Raw genomic sequence first — 20,378 nt, 5'->3', positions numbered from 1 at the left:
CATCAGGCCCTGCTCCCCACCGCACCAAGCACTCACCGACAAGGGCTGTCCAGAGCCTGCATCGGGGCCCCGGCCCCGCGCCGCACGCAAGCGGCCTGCTTGGGGTCTTTGCTGCCCTTTCCCGTGAACTCCAAGTGGGACTAGCTGGAAGTCTCAAATCTTTCTAGGGCACCAATTTTGGGGTTTTGCACTAGCGACGTGTTCTAATGTTTTCGATTTATTATGTCCTAATGTTCTAATTATGGAATAAGTATGTGCATAATTAGTTCTTATGTAATAAATGTTCTAATGATTTTGTTTTATTAGGAACCTATCCAGACTCGGACTAAATAATATTTGTGGGTTGCCTGCTGGCAAAAGGAGCCGGACGGGTTACAAATGGCAACCACTTCCCGAGGGACAAAGCCAGGTGGCGGACAGACGCTTGTTCAAGGTCACGGAGCAGGAACGGGGCAAAGCTGCTTCTCCAATGGAACAAAATTTTTTGAAAAGAAAGAGAATTCTGAACTCTGAAGGCAAAGGGCCACAGCACGGAGACGCAGAGCAGCACGACAGAAGACGGAGAGCAACAGCCATGTGGGTGGAGCCACCACGCTCAGGCGCGTGGGTTTGTCAGGGGTGTCCCAGAAGGCGCGTCCCCGCCCCTGCAGAGGCACACCCACCTGTCGGAGATTAATGTAGACCGCGTTCTGCAGGAATTCGGACGCCTCCATGCTCCGCTTCTGGATGGCGAGGACACGCACGGCTTTGACGCAAGCTTCCAGCTCGATCACTCCAGCGTTCTTATACTGCAGGGGTGAGAGGCACGTAGGTTAGCGCGGCGGGGAGAGGTTCTGTCCTGCTGCAGAGGCCCCGACAGCCCCTGCCCCGTGAGCGGCCCTGGTTGGAGGGGCTGCCGGGACCGGGTGGGCTGGTGCGCCACAGAAACGCGCGTGCACATGGCCAAGTGACGTGAGCATGACGGGGACATTTACCAAACTGCACAACAGCCTCAGGGGCCACATGGCTGCGCGCCCCGTCACACCCCCGTCTCCACACACCTTGGGCCCTCTCACCCCTGCGGCGTTAATGCACTGGCTGTGAATTCATTTCACTTTGCTGCGAAAATTCTAGCTCCTCGTATCTCGTCTTTGTCCCTGGCTTTCTGATTTCTGTCTCAGCTACTCGTTCCTGCTGCTCAACCCCGTGACGGCCCCAAGGTGAGGGGCAAGCGGAGGGCAAGCAGAGACAAGGGAAGGAGGGAGCAGGGGCTTCGCCGCACTCCAGGGCAACACGGCAGAGTGCCCAACCTGGCCCGGGGAGCCCACGAGGGACTGGGGACTCGGCAGTCGCTCGGGTGCTGCTTCTCCCTCAGAGAGGGAGGTGGCCAGGGCGGGGGGGCTAGGGCCATGTATGGGTGTGGTGCTTGCCACCAATCTGGGAGTGTGCAAACACTAGTCCTGTCACTGCATTTCAGTGACCGCAAGGGTGCTCTGGGCAGCGTGGGGAAGTCGGGCCGCACACAACGTGAAGTCAGAGCTTCCGGCTAAAGCCACACAGGGCTCGCAAAGCGGCGCCATCACCTTGCTGTAGTAGGAGATGGCCTCCTTGTATCTGTCGATGATGTCCTCGGGGCTGAGGCAGTTCTTTGCACGCCCAATCTCGGCGCTCGTGTCGGCGTTGATGCCATTGGTGGTGAGGGCGCCTGCAAACCAGAGGAGGAAACGGTAATCTTTGGTTTTTCCTGTCCCGCTCCTGTGTGAGTTTAAGAGAGGGACACAAATAAGATAAAGTTTAGATATCCCTACTGCAATTTAAGTAACAAGACTGTTTTTAAAGACCCCGCGGCTCGTATAGCCCTGTCTCAGCATCAAAGAGTCGCATCCAGCGTTGTTGACTCAGAGCAAATGTCCTCCCTGCTGAAGCTTCAGTAAAGACCATGAAACGCATCATGTGAAGTGACCCGTCCACCAACACTGGCTGGGCTCTCTGCAGACAGCTCCGCCCACCGGTCTCACACCCTGGACGCGCACAGAACACACAGCAGCTCCTCAGATGGAGACAGAGGACAGGAAGGCATCTCCCGAACCGTGAGGCACTGACCACGATGACCGCTAACTGCCAGTGTCCTGCGGTGGGTCGTTTTCTGTTTCTGGGCAACCCCGAATTCTCCAGCCATCAAACTCACATGGCAAAGAGCTCTGGGAAACGTGCATTAACAGAATGGGGAGGGGGGTAAAGTCTTTGATTTCACAGAAATGCCCCAAACATTCTGCGAACCCTCAGGAGCAGGACAAGCTGGGTCCTCCTGCCCACGGTTTATCTCACAGGCACAACAAACCCACAAGCACCTCTGTCTCCCGGCAGCCGGGGGCCTGGGCACCTGCCATCAACCCTGGTAACTCTGGGCCCAGGGCCTGCGCCTCGCCCTGCCCGCAACCAGGCAAACCCTCACCCATTGCCCGGCTCAGGAGGGCCTCACTGCGCACTCCACGTCCTACTCTTCCGCAAGCTGCCTCTCTTGATGCTTTTTGGAGCAAGACAGGAATAAGTGGACAGGTGGGCAGAAGGACAGTGAGATTCCAGAAAGGAGCTCAATAAAATTTCATAGGCAAAATCTTCTTCTGGTCAGGGAAGAAAGAACTACAAGAGAAGCAGGAAGAGGCGGGGGCTTGGGGTTTTGTTTTCCTGCACATTTGAGAAAACACAGCTAGGACAGTAATAACAGAAAGGGTTATGCTTGGAAAAAATCTAAAAATACAGACTTTTTAAAAAATAGATTCAAATCAGCAAGACCCAACAACACAATCCCAGGGTCCTCACAGTAATGAAATTCCATCCCAAGCTGCAAGGCGCCCTCTGGAGCACCCAGGTTCCCCGTGGGGTGCTGGTGACACCGTCACCACCAAAGCCACGTGTTTTTGCATGACCGAGGAGCCAGGACTGTGCTGGGGGTGCCACGCACGCCCCGCCCCACAGCATCCGTGGAGCATCTCAGAGGGGTGGGATCCCCACTCGTTCTCCAGGCCCCGGAGCTCCTTCCTCCTGCACAGGGCCCCTCGTGGGCCCAAGTCCTCCGCACTGCACCCTTACACGCAACGTGCCTCACGGGTGACCACCTGTTTCTGGTTAAAGAACATGTAGCGCACGACAGGTAGGCTGATGCAGCTTGTCGCTGCTGGATCTTACGCTCCTGCTTAGAGAAAGGAAGGAAAAGATGGCAGAGGCTCATGGATAATGAGGCTCACGGCCCTCATCTCCTCCACACGGCAGACACGGTCAGAGTGCTAGAAAGGTCCCCAGCCAGGGAGGAGGGGAGAATGACCCCCCATCTTTTGAAGAAAGGGCATCGTTGATGACGAGAGTTCATTTAACGGCTCACAACTCCGGATGGCGACTGGGACACAGTGCCCTGTGTAGCCCCAGAACTACATAGTCTGAGGGAACAGGGCGCAGCTCACCGGAGACTTAGGGGGCAAGCAGACTGGATTTCGTCAGCAAAAGAACAACCAGCTCTGAAAACAGCAGCAGCCGTAGGTTCGGTCCTTCAAGATGCCTTTCGACATTCTGTGGCCCCACGCCCCACACCACATTGCCGAGATCCTTGGGAGTGAGCAACCACCAAGGCCCAGCCTGAAGGCTGTGGACAGGGTCTGAGCACCAGGCCGAGGTGGAGCCCAGACTGCAGGAGTGGAAGGCACAGGGGAGACATGAGGCAAGAACCAACCCAACAATCATGAGATGACCCATTCAAGAGCTGCAAGGGAGAGCTGCCGAGCTCCTACCACACACAAGGCCCAAGACAGGTGCAGATGACAGGAGGAGGCAAAGCAGAAATAAGAGGCAGGAGAGCGAGAGCCACAAGGCCGCCAGACACAGAGGAACCAGAGGGCAAGAGGAGTCCCCCGGGGCAGACCGCGAGGCCACGCTCCGGCCACGCCCGCAGGCCAACCTGGACAGCAGACAAGCTGCCCTCAGGGGGCAGCAGGACCGGGAGGCTCCACACCTGCATCACACAGGCCGCATGTGTGCAAGAAACCCCTCCTGGGCCTCCCCGGTGGCGCAGTGGTTGAGCGCTGGGTTGTGAAGCTGCCCGCAGCCTCTGCAGCACCGGTTTTATCCCCGGCTGCTCCCCGGCCACCGAAGGAGGGTCCCATATGGCGCGCAGACCTCTCCTGCCGCCCGCTGCTCCCTCAGCAGTGTCCTTCGGTCCTTCTGCCTGCTCTGCTCCCCGCTCTGGCTCTGGTGAATTCTCTCACCCTCCTGCGCTTCTGACTGTACCCAGTGCTTGTATAAATAAATAAATAAATATTAAAAAAAAAAAAAAAGAAAAAGAAACCCCTCCAGGCCTCACAGCGGGCCGAGATGGGCCACTGGGCAGCGGCACAGGGACACCTGTTGGTCACTGGGAGAAGATGGAAGCAGGCCCACGCCGACGCCAAACACGAAGAGGAAGTCCAAGCCGGCCTCGCTCCAAGCACGAAGAAGCTCCAACAACGTGCTGAGTCCCTCCAGCCTCAGGGTGTGGGGAAGGCCCTCTGACTGGATAACTCCAGCCAACAGCCGTTTCACAATCAGGTTGACTTAGTCACATAAAAACTCAGGAAAATGCCAGAAGGCCAAAACAATCAGTAACTTGGGAGAAAACGTCTGCAGCGTGTATCACAGAGGGCTGGTGCCACGAGTGTGCGTAAAGGCCATGAAGAACCCGGGGCTCAGGACTGGAACTAGGTTGTCCTCATGGTCGCGGACAGCAGCATGAAAGTCCCAAAGGGGTGAGGCAATGATGACCGTCAAGGCAATGAGCATGTGAGTGCTCCAATTTGGGCTTCTCAATGCCATTGTCCAGCAAAAACAGTGAAAACACTGTAGAGAAATGTCCGATTTTAGAGATGGGACAGAAAAAGCATAAAATGTACACATATATCTTGACCAAGAAAGTGAGGAAGTGCTCAATATAAGAAGGACAGGTTTGGCCAGGGGGAGCTGGCTTGAAGGGTGTCCTCTCACCCCCCTTGCCAATGCACTACAAAGCACAGCAGAACAGCAGGGGGTCAGCACTCGTGGAATGAAACAAGCATCCATGAGTCCACAGCAGTAATGACAGGAGGGTGGGTGGGTGGGTACTTGGATAGATGGATGGGTGGGTGGATGTGGAGAGAGAAAGGAAACCTCTTCTTTATATTAGAATACTAAAGAATAAACATATAAAAAAATGCAAACATCATACTTGATGTAAAAGACTAAACGTTTCCCTCTCCCAAAAGTCATGAATAAGACAAAGATGGCCTCTCTCACCACAACTATTGGACAAGCTATTGGAAGTTATATAGCCATGACAATCTGGCAAGAAAATTAAGTAGAAGTATGCAGATTGGAAGGAAAAAGTACAAATATCTGTTTTCAGGATATGTTCTTGCATAGAAAAAATTCTAAGGAACCCACTAAATGACTATTACATCTAATAAATGAGTTCAGCGAGGCTGTAGGATAGAAGACCAATATACAAAAATTAATTATATTTCCATACAGTTGTAGTACACAATCTGAAAATGAAATTATGAAAACCCTTCTACTCCCAATATCATCAAAAAAATAAAATACTTGTAGGAAAGTTTTAACCAAAAAAGTATGGAATGATACTCTCAAAATTCAGTACATTGCTGGTTTAAATTAATATTCTTTCCTTAAAAAAAAAAGGAAAGAAATCACCTGTTCATGAATTAGAAGACACAATATTCCCTTTTTTAATTTCACTGTTACAATTAAAATATTAACAGCAATGCCCCAATCGCTAGTGGGACTTTTAATATTGCCTTCATTTTCTTTATTTTCAAATTCTTAAAATTGGCAATGTTCCCCAAATGGATTCTAAATTCAATATCATCCCTATCAAAATCCAGTTGGATTCTTTGTAGAAATTGACTAATTAATTCTAAAATTCATATAGAAGATTCAAGGAACTCATAATAAGCAAAAAACCTTGGACAAGAAGAACAAGGTTGGGGCCTCCCGGTGGCGCAGCGGTTGAGCACTGGGTTGCGAAGCTGCCAGCAGCCTCTGCAGCACGGTTCAATCCCCGGCCGCCAGGCGAGGGTCCCACATGGTACACAGACCTCTCCTGTAGCCCGCTGCTCCCCTGAGCAGTGTATGTCGTCAGTCTGCCTGCTCTGTTCCCCGCTCTGGCTCTGGTGAATCCTCTTATCCTCCCGCGCTTCTGACGGTACCCAGTGCTTGTATAAATAAATCTTAAAAAAAAAAAAGGAAAGAAAGAAAAGAACAGGTTGGAGGATGAAAAACTCCCAACTTCAAAGCTCACTACCACTTGTCCCAGGTGGGGGAGAGCACTTTAAATTTACTTTCTCCATATTGTCTCAGTTCTCTACCACAAATATGACTTTCACATTACAGAAAAATCAGGTGCTCTCTTAACACAATCATTCCCCATCATTAAGAATGAGTATACAAATACCTAGTGGAAAACAACTGCTTATAAATAAGAATGCATTTAAATTTTTCATCAATTAAAAACCCAAAAGCACAAATATCAAGTTTCTAGGGAAACTTTTACAACACTTAAACGAATTCACTTTCTAAAATTCTGACTGAGTGGGGAGGGAGCACAGTGGACTGTGGAGGGGGTCTAGGGGTGCTTGGGGGTGGGGGTGTTATGGTCACAACCCCTGAAGGGGGGACCCCACACCTCCAAAATATAAACAAGCAATGTTACCACAACGATACTTGATAGCAAACTTCAAAACCTGGCGAGGAAAGCCCTGGAGATCACAACCCCCGTCATTCTGACACGAGCTCAGCATCACAGGAGGGAGGCCTTTCCCGGGAGACAGTGGGAGTCTGTGGACAGTCAGGATGAAGCCGCTTCCGGCCGCAGACACGCGACGGGCCTCTAACACAGCTCGCGCACTGCTGAGACGCTGCAAGGGCTCCGAGAAGCGGAACAGACATGCAGGCTCTGTCCGGGCCACATTCAAGAGCAAGACTAGTTTCGTTCACTTGTTAGCATTAGTAGCCTTAGCCGAGGGAGACTATTTGAATTAAGACAAAAAATCAATGTCACACTTCTCCTGTCAAATCTACTGATGATCTGCTTGGCGAGGGGACCCGAGCGTGTCCAGGAGGGACCTGGCGCCAGCGGGACACCAGCGGTTCGTGGCTGTCTTCGCAAAATCCCGGGGTCCTGAAACAGACCTGAGAAGCCCTCTTCCCTGCGAAATGAACAGGGGCTGCTGTGGCAGTTCTGCCAGGGCAGATGGTGAGTCACGAGCCCGCGCACTGTCTGTAGCACCCCCAGCACCGTCTGAACACCGCGAGTCAAGAAAACAAGAGGCAGGCAGACGGCGACTGTTCTGGAAGCCTGGCACGGGGGGTTGCTTCCCTTGTCAGCAGAAAGCAATGGATCAAAGTCTTCCCCTGAACACCCGCAGCCACGGCTCTGCTTCTCGTGGCGGGTCAGAGGAGGCGTGGGCAGACATGCTGGGTCCGCCAGCCGCCACAGGCGTGGGGAGGGGGGGTGTGTCCCCTTCCTCCTGTCTGGGTCCTTGCTGGTCTAGCAATCTAACTGACAGGGTAACAAGAGAAAATCAAATTTATTTACATGCACATGGGGGCCCCCAAAAAAATACATGAGACCCCAGAGACGTCGGCCCTTGGCGGGGGGGGGGGGGGGGGGCGGTCGTCCCGCTGTGCTAAAGTGGGGAGGGGTGGGACCTTCGGGGAAGGAGAGAAGTCCCAGGGTGATCACAGGTAAGAAGAGCAGATGCTTGGGAATTCGATGCTGGCGCTCATGCTGCACACAGCTAGGCCATCTGGACAAAAAGTCAGCTCCCAACAGTTCCTCTGAGCCAGGACCCCTTCCAAAATGCTTTCAGGTAGTTAAGTAGTGTTAAAAAGATTGTTTTCTTTGGCCGCCCTGGTGGCGCAAGGGGTTAAGCGCCGCACTATTGTGCAATCTGCAGCCCCTGCAGCACAGAGTTTGATCCCTGGCGAGCCATGGAGCTACCCACATGGCACAGCAGACCTCTCCTGTCTCCCCTCTCACCTGCCCGCATCTCTGGCCTGTACCCAGCATAAATAAATAAATCTTTAAAAAAAAATTTTTTCTTGAATTTACTGGGTCTCAATTGTCTTCAACTCAAATCCATGTAAATGGCACATTTGGGGGGGGAGGGAGGGGTCCTGTTCTGCAGAAATTCTCTGACAGCAAGCTTCCCCCTGGGTTACACTTAAACCCACACCGACTTCTGCAAGGTAAACAAAGATGAAATTCCCCACAAGAAAAAGCCCAGTAAGAAACCAAAGCAGCAAGGCGCTGTTAGGAAGAGGTTCCTGCAGGGGGACAATGTGGTGCCTCTGAGGCCCACATCACCCTGACCAGCTGGGCCCTCAAACACATCTTCGACCTTCTCTCGCTCTCAGCTTCCTCGCCTAGAGACTGGGGGTGCCACAGCACCTACTCCTAGAGCCGCTGGAAGGGCTAAACTGCCTCACGTGTAGATTACATAAATATCGTGGGCCTTCACTATGCTGCCAAAGCACAAAGGACACGTGATAAACTGGACAGCAGCAAAGGGTAAAGGGCACCGTCAAAAAGTGAAAAGACAACACAAAAAAAGGAGAAAAGTCTCGCAAATTATACACTGGATAAAGGACTTACATCTAGAATATAAAAGAAGACTGACAACTTACTCATAAAAACACAAACAACCCAATTAAAAAGGGGTAATAAAGGACGCGAGTAGACGTTTCCCAAAGAAAACACACAACGGCCCCGGAGCACGGGAAAGCTGGGGCACTCGAGACCAGGGAAGTTCCGCCCTGGTGGGGCAGGACCGGGGCAGGGAGGCGCAGGGAGGCCGAGGGCAAGTGCCCCACACCGGCGAGGAATTGAACAGGGCCACCAGCGGGGACAAGAACCTGGCGGCTCCTCAGGAAGCTCAGCACTGGCTGCCGCAGAGCTCAGCATCCCCAGGACCGCTGGAAACCTCTGGCCACACAAAAACTGACGCTCACAGTGCCGTCACGCCTGCAGCTGGGGGGTGGCAGCGAATGTCTGTGAACTGATGACCGGGCAGACAGGCCCGTCCACACGCGACGGATGGCACTCGGCCTGGAGAGCAGGGCTCCGCGCTCACCGCCCGCCAGGACCGTTGGGGTGGGTGCCTGGGGCTGGGGGAGGGCGGGGGAGGGCAGTTCAGGGCGGCCTGTGGGGGTGATGCCGATGTCCTAAGACTGCCGGTGGCAAGGGTCAGGGGGCTGGGAGCGAGCTGACCATCACCGCCCACGTAAGCGGCACGTGTCTTTAGAAACAGGAGTCTTGGCACACGGCACCTAGCGCGTACCTGCGATGTGCTTTCCAGAAAGAGGAGACGCCCCTTGCCTGAAAGTGGGAGGAGCACGGCTGAGCTCCCTGAGGTTGCCCACAGGTCGCTCTGCCTGAAGCAGCTGCTTCAGGGAATGCACAGGATGGGATGGGCGCCGGGAAGCAGCAGTTGGCACCAGGAAGTGCTCTGTTTCGAGGGGCCTGGGGTGGGGCATCTAGCTGCTAGAATGACTGGAGGAGGCCCAACACCCCCAAACTCTTCTTCTGGGGTTCCAAACGGCATGGGGAAAGCAGGTAGCAAAAAAGAGGAAATTCTGAAACCACTGCTGTGAATGCTCCATCCATTACAGTCCCAAGCTGAACCGAACCATGGACTCGGGCTGGCTTCCCGGGCCCACAATTCTGTGACTGGAATGGCAGGGGGTGCCATTCAGATTTAGAAGCTAAGAGGAATCATATTACATGGCCCCAGAGCTGGGAGAGCCTCCCCACCACACATCAGCCACCTGTGTCTGCTGGTGTTTTGAGAGAGAAGAGGCCTGAGGCGCAGCGCGGCTCTGAGGGGAAGAGGGCAGCTGAAGGCCAGCTCCAGGCCCGAAGCAAGCGGGGGTGGATCGGAGGTGGGGAGAGCAGGGGCAGCGCCCTTGACCTGACCCCTACCCCCGGCAGGTAGCTGTCAAGTCAGGCAGCAGCAAGTCCGGCATCTAGGCCGCAGCACCAGAGACGCCTCCGGTCTGCAGCCTCCGGTCTGCAGCCTCCCCGCTGGCTTGGGCCTTATAGCAGCACCTCGACTTATCCCTGTGGCCAAACCCCAAGACACCCCGCTTCTACCCCCACTCCACACTCAACTGCGTCTCCATATACCCTTATTTTGAAAAGTTTCAGAGATAAAAACACGTATGCTATTTTCCCGCTCACGCTCAGGCGCCTACTAGCGTCGGATCCTCTGCAGGTGAACCGCCCCCACGCAAACCCACACTTCCCAGCAGGCACCACTCGCCAGATCAGCCTGGGGACTCCCCGAGGTCGTGCCCCAGCACACCCAGCATGACAACTGTCCCTCAGACCATCTCAGCTGAGTTCCCACCCGCAGCTCAGGCCTCCTGGAAACAGAGCCCGAGCACACCCCAGCAGGAAGCGCTGCGAAGCTCAGGCCTGGAGAAAGGTTGAGCACAGACAAGGGAGGAACGGTCTGCACGCCCGGACACAGAAGACAGGAGCGGGGCGCCGGGGCCCAGCGGGCATGCGTGGCTATCGGGTGCCGGTTCTCCCAAGGACGGGCCTTCTTCGCTTCTTTGTTATTCTACTGTGGTCAGTTTCTGGAAGCCTGAAAGTTAAAAGAGCTCACCATGGATAATTAAGTGCTGCAATAAAAGGGGTCTGGGCTGAATTCATTCCAGGCAGTGTTAAGAGGGGAAAGAGAACCCACCTCTGTGGAAAAAAAAAAAAGGAAAAATCCTTTGCCTGTTAAGAACATAAAACAAAATGCAATTGAGAATTAAAATTCATGTTGAGAGGAGCATAAAGAGCATAAACCACAGAATCAGAGCAAAGTCATTACCATGAATAAATTCAAAATTAACCGGACAAGCATGCTCAGTGCATTCAAGGAGGTTTAAAGGCACACTTTGCAAATCATTCACTTCACATGCGAGGGGGAGATTGTCCCTCTTTCACAGACAACAGAAATCACAGGGCGCCCCATTAAACAAGGATGAAACGATAATCAGGTTTTTAACAGTTCTGATTTAATTCTCTTAAATCAGAATGTTCCAAAAATCACAGTCCAGAAATTTCAACCACTCATTCGCAGCACCACGAAGCAAGCACTTAACAAAGCATGGAGAGAGACTGAGAACACAGATGCTGTACCTGGGTCAATGAGAACCTCCTGTGCCCCTGGAAGAAAGAACAGATCATGGTCTCTTATTTGGAAAGCAAAACCACTTTCACAGATAACGACTAAGTGTATTTCATAATTCACTTGAAAAAATCCGAGCCAGTTCTAACTCGAGAGGAGCGATTCTGAGGAACGGTGCGTTGTAAGTGCAGCGGCCTCCCGCTTCCGCGGGGGACAGCAAAGAGGGGCTGCTAGTGCCCCTCCCACCCCCTCCTGAGCTCCCCTCCCCAAGTCTCCTCCAACGTGAGGGCGTCACTGCCACAAATGAGCCGAACTGCGAAAGGAGATTCAGCTACTCTGCAGACATGTGCCCTCACCTAGGAGAGGGGGGACAGGCAGAGGCTTCTCTCTGGTCCCCCCAACTCTTACACGCACACACTCACATTCTCTCGCTCGCAAACATATATTGTTACTGGAAACTGCATCAAGGTCAGCGTTTCTAACTTGTAGAAGATAGCTTTGTTATTAGTTTAAAACACAAAAAATTAACTTCCTCATCACCAAGAAGGCTCTGAAAGCCTGAGGAGCTGGTAACGCTCCAGATACCAAGTGCCCAGTTAGCCTTCTCCCGAGCACGCAGCTCCCATGGGAAAAGCAGCCTCCCCAGAGACACTGGTCCCCACAGCGTTGTCCCCTCCAGCTCTGCTCTCTTTAAACACGTTAACAAGGTCCCAGAAGGGACCTGTGGCGTAGCCCCTTACCGGAGCCAGCACGTTCACGTGGTCTGCGAGGGGCCAGGGCCACGCCACAGTCCTCTGTCAGAGCCGTCTTGTGAACCGCAATCTCTATTTTTTAAATGCAGGCTAAAAATCACCGCCACCTGGAAACCACGCTGACCATGAGCACAAGCACCGTCCAAGCTCATGCCCGCAGTGCCAACGAGCGCCCTACAGAGACCCAGCGGCAGGCCAGGCACGGCGAGGACGCCTGTCTCGCTCCGAGACACCGAGGTCCTGACCTGAGCTGACAGAGCAGCAGCGGGGAGACAGCTGGTTGTGCGGGACCTTGGGGAATTATAGATTTCCAGACAACCCTACAAACATTTTGTTCCGTGAACAATCTGGCCAAATCTATTACACCGTGCCACAGCCTCTACGCTCACGGAGCGCTTCTGGGCAAGTGGGGTGCTGCGTGCAGAGATCACACCGTGAGCAAAGGGACACCCTCCAGCCAGGTCTCGGGGTAGAAGTACCTCAATGTCCTCAGAAATTTGATTATCAGTATTCGTCAGGCTGCCACAGACTGGACTCACATCAACCAAACTCAGAACAGACTGATGTCAGAAGGCCGGAGGCCTGACTTACACGGAGGAGACATAAAAGCCTCAGCGCGCGTTCTCCTGCAGGCCCAGCTCGGGCCGGGAAGAAGGCAGCCAGCACACACAGAAGCAGAGAAGGGGGTGCTCTAGATTAACCTGTGGGTTCTGTTTCTGTTACAGGGACAGACTGGCTGCCTACACTAACAACGAGGACTGGTCACAGTGGCTCTCCTCGGTAAGAGGCCAAGACAACTATGACACTCGCGGGCCTCTCCACCCCCCAAGTCTCAGGACCAGCCCCCCGGCCGCTGCGGACACTGAGATCCCAGACGTGCAAGCTCTGTAGCATGGCGCCACGCCGAACCGCCGGGGTGTGAGTCCCTGCTCTGCCACACACTAGCTCTGTGACCGTGGCCAACTTACTTACCCTCACTGTGCCTCAGTTTCCATGTCTGCAAAATGAGAATAATCGAACCCATCTCACGGGTTGTAGCAGCATTAAAGGGTTAAATTCGCCTCCCATAAAACACTGAGAATAACGTGCATTGCAAGTAAACTCTCGGCAAATGCTAACTACCAAGGGGCTTTACAAAACCCCCACACTAATCATCTTTCGTATTTCCTTGCTGGTCTGAGCCCCAAAGGATGTTCTTATTTCCCTATTTACAAATTCCTGGGGCACACCCCATGACCTGCTGGCAGGGGGCAGAGAAGACACTTCGTCCCCACTGCTTCACTGTCCAGGAGGAAGGCTCCTCCCACGCCCGGCCCCCCGCCCGCAGCTGGTCCTCCTCATGTGCATGGACTGAGGACATTCGGGAGCTGGTGCCCCCTGGGTGCCAGACCCCTCAGGAAGCACCCCCACTGGGGCCCAGAGCTGCCTGAAACTGGGGGTGTCTGTCAGGTTCTGGGATCCAGTACGAAGACACCCCTTTTCCAGTATCCCTGAAGTTCAGGAAGACCGTGGCCTCATCAGTAATAAAGGTGACATTTTGGGTCTCCACTGCCCTCTTGTCTCACCTCTCAGCTGACAGGTGTAAAAAATGGCAGTGGAATTATCGGGGCCCCCTTAAGCCCCAACACATATTAACTTAGAAAGCCTTCTGGGGCTTCTGGGAGGTGCAAGGGAGCTGAGAGGGGAGCTGAGCCCTGCCTCACGCTGCTGCTGACTTTGCACAGAGGAGCCCCCTCCTGCAGTGTCCCCCCAGGACGGTCTTTCACAAAGCCCTTCTCCCCTTGAACTCCTTAGTAAGGGGGGGCTTCGTACAAAATGGCAAGCAAAACCCCTGAGCTCTCTGGTGGGTAATCTCGCTACTAATCCTTGACACCACCTCTCCACTGCCCACAGCCCTGCACGGCAGGTACTTGGCTGCCCACCCCACAGTGAGGGAAACCAAGGAAGCGGCTGAGTCCCCAGGCTGGGTGACAGCAGCCCCACTGCCAAGTCAGAGCTGGCCTTTCTCCCCGGAACCCCGGCTCCCTGCCCTGCCTCCATGCTGCGGGGCTGGGTGTGTTTCAACTTTAAGGTGGTCCAGGGGCTGTGTCTGTCTTGGTTACAAAATCACAGCTGGGGGCCTCCCTGGTGATGCAGGGGTTAAGCAATCCACAGACACCACGTCATGAGTTCGATCCCCAGCCACGGAGCATCCCACACGGCACAGCAGACTTCTCCTGTCTCCCCGCTGCTCCCCTCAGCAGTGTATCTCTGTGGACCCGCCTGTTCTGCTCCCCACTCTGTCTCTGGGGAATCCTCTCACCCCCCCACACCTCTGGCCTACACCCCAGTTTTGTATGCATAAATAAATAAGATAAATCTTTTTTAAAAATCACGGCTGGCTAGATTCTGATACAACCATCGTTCACACAGCACATCTGAAATTCTCACGCTGTGAGGACAGAACAAAAATAAGACAAGGCTAGAACGCTTCTTCCAGGTATTGACACATAAGGGACACTGTGCTATTCTGAAACATTAGTCCAGGAAATCAAATTAAAGGAGCCCCAGGCTAGCGTGAGTCTTCTTCACAAACTGGAGGAAGAACTTCGTAAAGTGCAACGGCGCCACCTATGGCCCAACAGCGGCTTCCCGCGTTGCTGGAAAGGAGGCCGCCAAAAACTTGCCTGCGGTCAGAAGCCATGGAAGGGACGCTCAGAGACCGCTGCCAGGGCTTGCCCTTCTCCAGACAGGAGCACGTGCGGTGCTGAGTCTGGGGTCTTCGGTGCTCCTGGCCGCAAGCAAGCGGAGGCTCACGGAAGCCAGTCCTGCAGCTGGGAGGAGTCTGGGCATCCGTCTGGGCTGGCTGCACAGACAGGGAGGCGAGGCCGGGGCCTGCCCTTCCAGCCCTCGGGGGCAAAGCTGGCTCCCAGTGCTAGTGTCAGGTACCGCTCCAAAACCCAGGGGCCTATACTGATGCCATTTTCATAAAGCCACGTCTGCGCCTTCCAGCAGGAGGGGTCTAAGTGTCTTGCAAAGTTCTTCTGGCAGGACTCATTACTATAAACTGCCCCGTTTTGTTGAAATACAGAAATGTTCATTTACATATTGAAACGGCGTGAGTCATTTAACAAGGTCCCCTCTTTTTCCTGCTACAAGGGAAAAGTGACACATGTCAAATCAACATGATGATTTCTTTTAACCCATAATGAGAAGAGGAAAGAATCAGGATTTTCTTCAGTCACAAAATTCCCCGATTAGCTCCATATCAATTTTTCTAGACGTAATGGCTTTGGTCAAAGGCCTAGGAATTTTAAGGTGTTAGCGGATGATTACATGATGATGTGAACTTGGACCTGCAAAAATATATATTCTGAAAAAAAAAAAATATATATATATATATTCTGTACGACTAATCAGTAAACCCTCCAGCCTAAGGCATCTATGCTATTCCCTATTGGATGAGAATGACACCGATTTCATACTGCAAAAAAAATGTACTGAATCCTATCACTCTGATCATGCCCCTGTGTACTGCCAGCATGAATGAGCTGAATCTCCATCAGAGACAGTCCACCCTCCTCAGTATGCAAGTTGATGCTTCTACACAAACTACCTTATTGTGACAGCAAGTTTTCACCAGGCCTCTCTCAAGCGCTGTGTGTATATGGGAATTTAACACATCAAAGGAGGTAAATGATATTATTCAACTGTCACAGATGAGGAAAGATGCTCAGGCCATCAACAAACCCGACAGGCCCCACATCTCGTCAGGAGTAAGAGGGCGTGGTGGCGTCCCTTCTCTCGGCCTCGCTGCCTTCATCCTTCCTGCCACATGAAAGACACCACGAGGCCAGCTCGGCCTCCACGGCTGTCTCTCTGACAAGCGCCAGTGCAGGGAAACGAGCGAGTGGCCGTAAAGGCTGGACTGTCAGAGCTCCCTTGCGTTTTGCACCGTGAGCCTTTCTAATGTTTTGTTTTTAGTGCTTACGGAGTTCGAATAAAAAACATTAACATTTTGGTGGAGAATGTTGTGAGAATGTTGGTGTTTAATTCCATATCTCAGCAAGGTCTTTCCTTTTCGGCCTTGGCGGGCCGACACCACTCAAATCTGTCCCTCAGGAGCGTGCGGCTGGCCGAGGAGCCGTCTCGATGCATGCAGCCACACCAACCCGGCCAAGCTCAGGACCACAGCCCACGGGGCTGTGGCAAGTCGTCTCATCTCTTGAAACCTTAACTGCCCCCAACCCAGGCCACACAGAGCCACTAACAAGGCCAAGTCCGCAGAGGAAAGCACTGGGCAGAGCCGCTGACCTGGTGGGCGCTGAGCAACTCGGAGCTACTTTCACCGATGAAGACGATGACGACTGTTAGTCAGCTAAGGAAGACTGGGAGGTGGAAGCAGCCACTAAGGAGAAACACTGACAGTCAGCAAGCCGCTCCTTCTGGACTGACTGCAGAATGTCTGGTTTTGATACTCCAAGTTGTGTCCATTAATTACAGACTCACTCACAGGCTCATGGACAAGTCTCAAAACAAAACTAGTGTCCTCTAATTTTTGAATATTAAGAAAGTAAAAACATTTTTTTAATCAAAACAGAAAGAGAATTAAAGCAAAGTGAGGCAGGGACTATAGAATTCTTTTCGAAGCTACAGCAGTTCTATTTTCAGGCGGAATCTACTTGGAAACTATGCAGCCTGGATGGTCCAGTCTCCTCACGTTATCCATGGAGTCACAGGACTAAGCCTTAAACTCCTGCCTGTCAGCAACAACGGGGACAGCAGCTCCCGGCCCTGACGGGGCGCCAGCGTGGGGCACGCCCGGTCTGCAGGTGTGTCTCATGCAGGCTTCCTGAGGACCTTGGGAGGTAAGAATAGTGTTACCTTTCTCTCTTTACAGATAAGGAAACTGAGGCACAGAGAGATTAAACAACTTGCCCTAGGCCACAATGATACTAAGTGACTGGACATTCCAACCATGTTTCTGTTGGAAAAAACTTTACCTAGAGGTATAAATCCAGGAGGTATAAAGTGATAAGTTTGGTCTTCACCTCAGGTTGTGACACCGTGGGGGGCCTCCCTAGTAGTGCAAGGGATTAAGTCGCAGTACTGTGAAGCTATCCACAGCACTGCAACACGAGTTCTACCCCCAGCCGGCCAGGGAGCTGACCCACAGGGCGCATCAGACCTCTCCTGTCTTGCCCGCTGCTCCCCTCAGCAGTGTATTTCAGTCAGTCTGCCTGTTCTGCTCCCCACTCTGTCTCTGGTGAATCCTCTCACCCTCCCGCACCTCTGACCTGTACCCCAGCTCTTGTGTGCATAAATAAATAAATCTTTAAAAAAAAAAAAAGATTGTGACGCTGTGAATTCTGGCGTAAGAGGAGGCCCCACCACCATCAGGTCTGGAAGTCAGAGCCCGAGGCCAAGCACACCGGTGGGTCTGGACCCTCACTCCTCGGAGGCAGGAGGCCGCCCTCTCCGCTAAGACCAGCCTCGCCCATCCTCTGCTGGACGTGTCCCTAAGACTGTCTTCAGTGGTCAAACTTCCAATTTGCAAAGCTAAGTGAAGACGATGCACTGCAGCGGGCAGAGCAGTCTTTCAAAAGTTCTGCTGCCTCCATTCAGCGTGGGGAAGAAACGGGGGAAGAAATGGCACCGCCCTGGGGCTTTCTAGAGGAGCTAATCACATGGGTGGGAGGTCCCTGCACTCCTCTTCACTCGGGGAGCAGCGGGAGGCACGCCTGGGGAACAGAGGCCGCCCCTTCCCGGACCAGTGGGGATGTCAGCCCACAGCAGCAGCCCAGGGTGGACATGACCGACAAGTTGCGGTCTCGTTCCAGGGACAGCTGCTGCCACACCAGCAGACACAGGTGGGGAACACCTCAGAGGAACAGACGGCAGCGCCCCCAAGCCCTCTGCTCTCCCCCTCCCAGCCGGCTGACTCTCCTTGCAAACCACCAAGGCAACTGATGTCATCGGGAAGCTGCACTGAGGAAGGTGGGACCCCCGAGAATCCCCTCCACCCCTTCCAGAATGGCCCTGCATTGTGGCAGCCGCCACAGCAGCCAGCCCGAGGAGGCAGCCTCTGCACTCGGCACAGCCCGGGAGCCCCCAGAGGGGAGATCCAGGCATCTCCATCCAGTACACATCAGCTACAGCAGGCTCTCTCTGGGGGAAACACACATAGAAAAAGCTCATGGATCAGAAACACTGCGCTGTCTGATGTATCGACTCCTGCTGTTACCGTTGAGACCCCACCCTGGGACAGCCGCACCCCGCGCCAGCACAGGGGCAAGGTCATTCGGCAAGCAAATCTGGGTCTGCTTCTCCGCAGACACCTCACTCCCCTCTGAGCCAAGAGGCACGCGCAGGGCAGCCTGAACCCGGTAAGGATCCGCCTCACCCAGGACACAGGAAACCGCGCTCAGGCCCTGAATCTGCTGCGAAAACTGGCATCTGGGAGCAGCTTCACCAAATCATAGAAATCAAGAAAAAGACCCAGGCATGACTCTTGGCGGTTAGCCCACCACGCCACGTCATGCCAGCATCCCTGAAGTCAGCCCGTCACTGCCACCCATTAATATTGTTCACTAAGATTCAAAACAGCAATAAATAGTCAATAAAGCCAGAAGAAAACGTCTTGTGCTAGATTTCCAACGTAGCAAACCTGATTTCAGGATCATCAGGCCTCGCTGGGAAGCAGAGGCGGGCGGGAGCGGGGGGAGGCGTGGAGAGGCAGGCCGGGCGAGGCGGCCAGCGGGGCTTACCTGGCCGGTGTCTGTTGGCTGCCTCGGCAGGAAGCACCCCAGCCTGGAACCTTCGGCCTCCGGCCGGGCCGCCAGTGCCACCGGGGTAGTGGTAGATGACAGAAGCGGAGCAGAGCCCTTCCAGGGCAGCTGGGCGTTTAGAGACAAAACCAGAACAAGGTACGATTAGTACGTCTGTGGCCCAGACTGCAGTGGCTAGGAATGAGCAGAACAGTTTATTTTTGGAAGTGCCAGTTTTTCCCCAAAACAAACACTAAACCTCCACGGCCGGTCTAATCTGGACAGCAACGGGCCACCATTGTCTCTGCGGGCCGTGCCCAGGCAGGTCACACAGAAGACTCACACTGGCGGTTTCCCTGAGGGCACAGGCCCACCCACTGCCCCACACTCCCAGCAAGGGATGCTCGGCAACCGCACCATCACACCCCGAAGAGGGGCAGAAGCAGCCTGGCTGATGTGGCCGAGGCCGGACGGGAAACCTCTCGCCCTACGCCTGGCAGCTGCCTTCCCTCTGGAGCAAGGGCCGGCGGACGTGTCCTCCTCAGAGAGCCGGTACGTGTGGCTTCCCTCCCTCGTCATGGCCTGGGCACCTCAGCCCTGCCCCGCCGGGCGAGCCCCACCAGGGCGCCTCTGTCATCACCCGCTCAGGTGCTCAGAGTCGGTCCGGGACCCGGACGCCCGGTCACCGGGGCCAGAGAGCTTTGTTCCGTGCAGGCACGACGGCTCTCTATGGTTTTGGAAACAACACTGGAAAGGGTTTAAATGTTTATGTGCTGATTCCTTTAAAAGTATTTTAAGCCCATTAAATGTTAAATTTTTCTGGGAAATTACATTTTTCAAAACAAAGACGAGGCCTGGCAGCGCAGCTTCTCCTTTGCAGGCCCCTGCCCTGGCTAGCTCATCCAGGCGCCGGGCTCTGGGGCGGCGGCGTCTGCACGTTACGTGCCTGTGTGAGGCTGGCGGGAGACGCAGCGCCCACCGCACCACACACTCTCCCCCGGACCCCGTGTGGGGCGGGGCAGGAGGGGGGCCGTTCCTCCTCCTGACCTCACGGCCCCTGGGACGCCGTGCACCCGCCTCACTGACAGGCGTCTAGACTTTCTTCCAAGAAAACAAAGAAACCCTCACATCCTGCCCTCCGGTCCTTTGTTCGTTCTCTTTCCTATGGGCCCCGAGTTGCCACCCCTCTCTCCCACGTTTCCCTCTCCGCTGTAAGAGGCCAGACAGTGGCACTGCACCCATTGCATCAGCTCTTACCCCTGATGTGCCTGATGCCTTCTGTGAATCTTCTGGAAGAGAGCTCAGTCTCCACCCCTCACGCTGGCCCTATCAGAAGGGCTGACAGAGGTGCCCTCGGCCATGCAGCCACTTCCAGGAAGGAACACACTTGGCCCTGCCCAGCCCAGGCCTGTCTGCAGCAGCTGCAGGAGCCAGGCCTGCGGGGAAGCCGGGCTTCCTGCAGGAGGGCGCACCAGGACAGGGTTCTCCAGCACAGCAAAGCTGCGGCCTGTTACCCGCAGGGGTCGGAGAAGTGGCCCCTGACGCAGGCTCCTGCTTTTTTAGTTTCTTAAACTGAGAGGTGCTGCACACGCCACAGCACATACCCACTCCAAGTGTACAATTGCCGCCATCACCTCTAATACCACAAGGTTTGTCACCCCAAGAGAAACCCCACTCCTATTAGTAGTCACCCCCGGGGT

At 54.1% G+C, this 20,378-nt stretch overlaps 1 protein-coding gene across 2 annotated transcripts in view; it reads right to left on the bottom strand.

The window, feature by feature from the left end:
* Window positions 1-20,378, bottom strand: part of TRAPPC9 (trafficking protein particle complex subunit 9) — a 204,773-nt gene that overhangs the window by 169,348 nt on the left and 15,047 nt on the right. The window contains exons 4-7 of one of the 2 annotated variants that reach the window (XM_054691956.1): window positions 18,679-18,807; window positions 11,192-11,218; window positions 1,563-1,684; window positions 663-788 (exon numbers count right to left, since the gene is read on the bottom strand). In XM_054691956.1, coding sequence (XP_054547931.1) covers window positions 663-788; window positions 1,563-1,684; window positions 11,192-11,218; window positions 18,679-18,807 — 404 coding nt within the window. The remainder of the gene's footprint in view (window positions 1-662; window positions 789-1,562; window positions 1,685-11,191; window positions 11,219-18,678; window positions 18,808-20,378) is intronic. The other variant, XM_054691955.1, reaches the window with a different exon arrangement.

This window comes from Talpa occidentalis, unplaced genomic scaffold (genome assembly GCF_014898055.3).
Source record: "Talpa occidentalis isolate TD23 unplaced genomic scaffold, MPIMG_talOcc4v2.1, whole genome shotgun sequence".
Taxonomy (NCBI): Eukaryota; Metazoa; Chordata; class Mammalia; order Eulipotyphla; family Talpidae; genus Talpa; species Talpa occidentalis.
The sequence above is the reverse complement of the archived record's forward strand: the minus strand, read 5'-3'. Positions and strand labels throughout refer to the sequence as shown.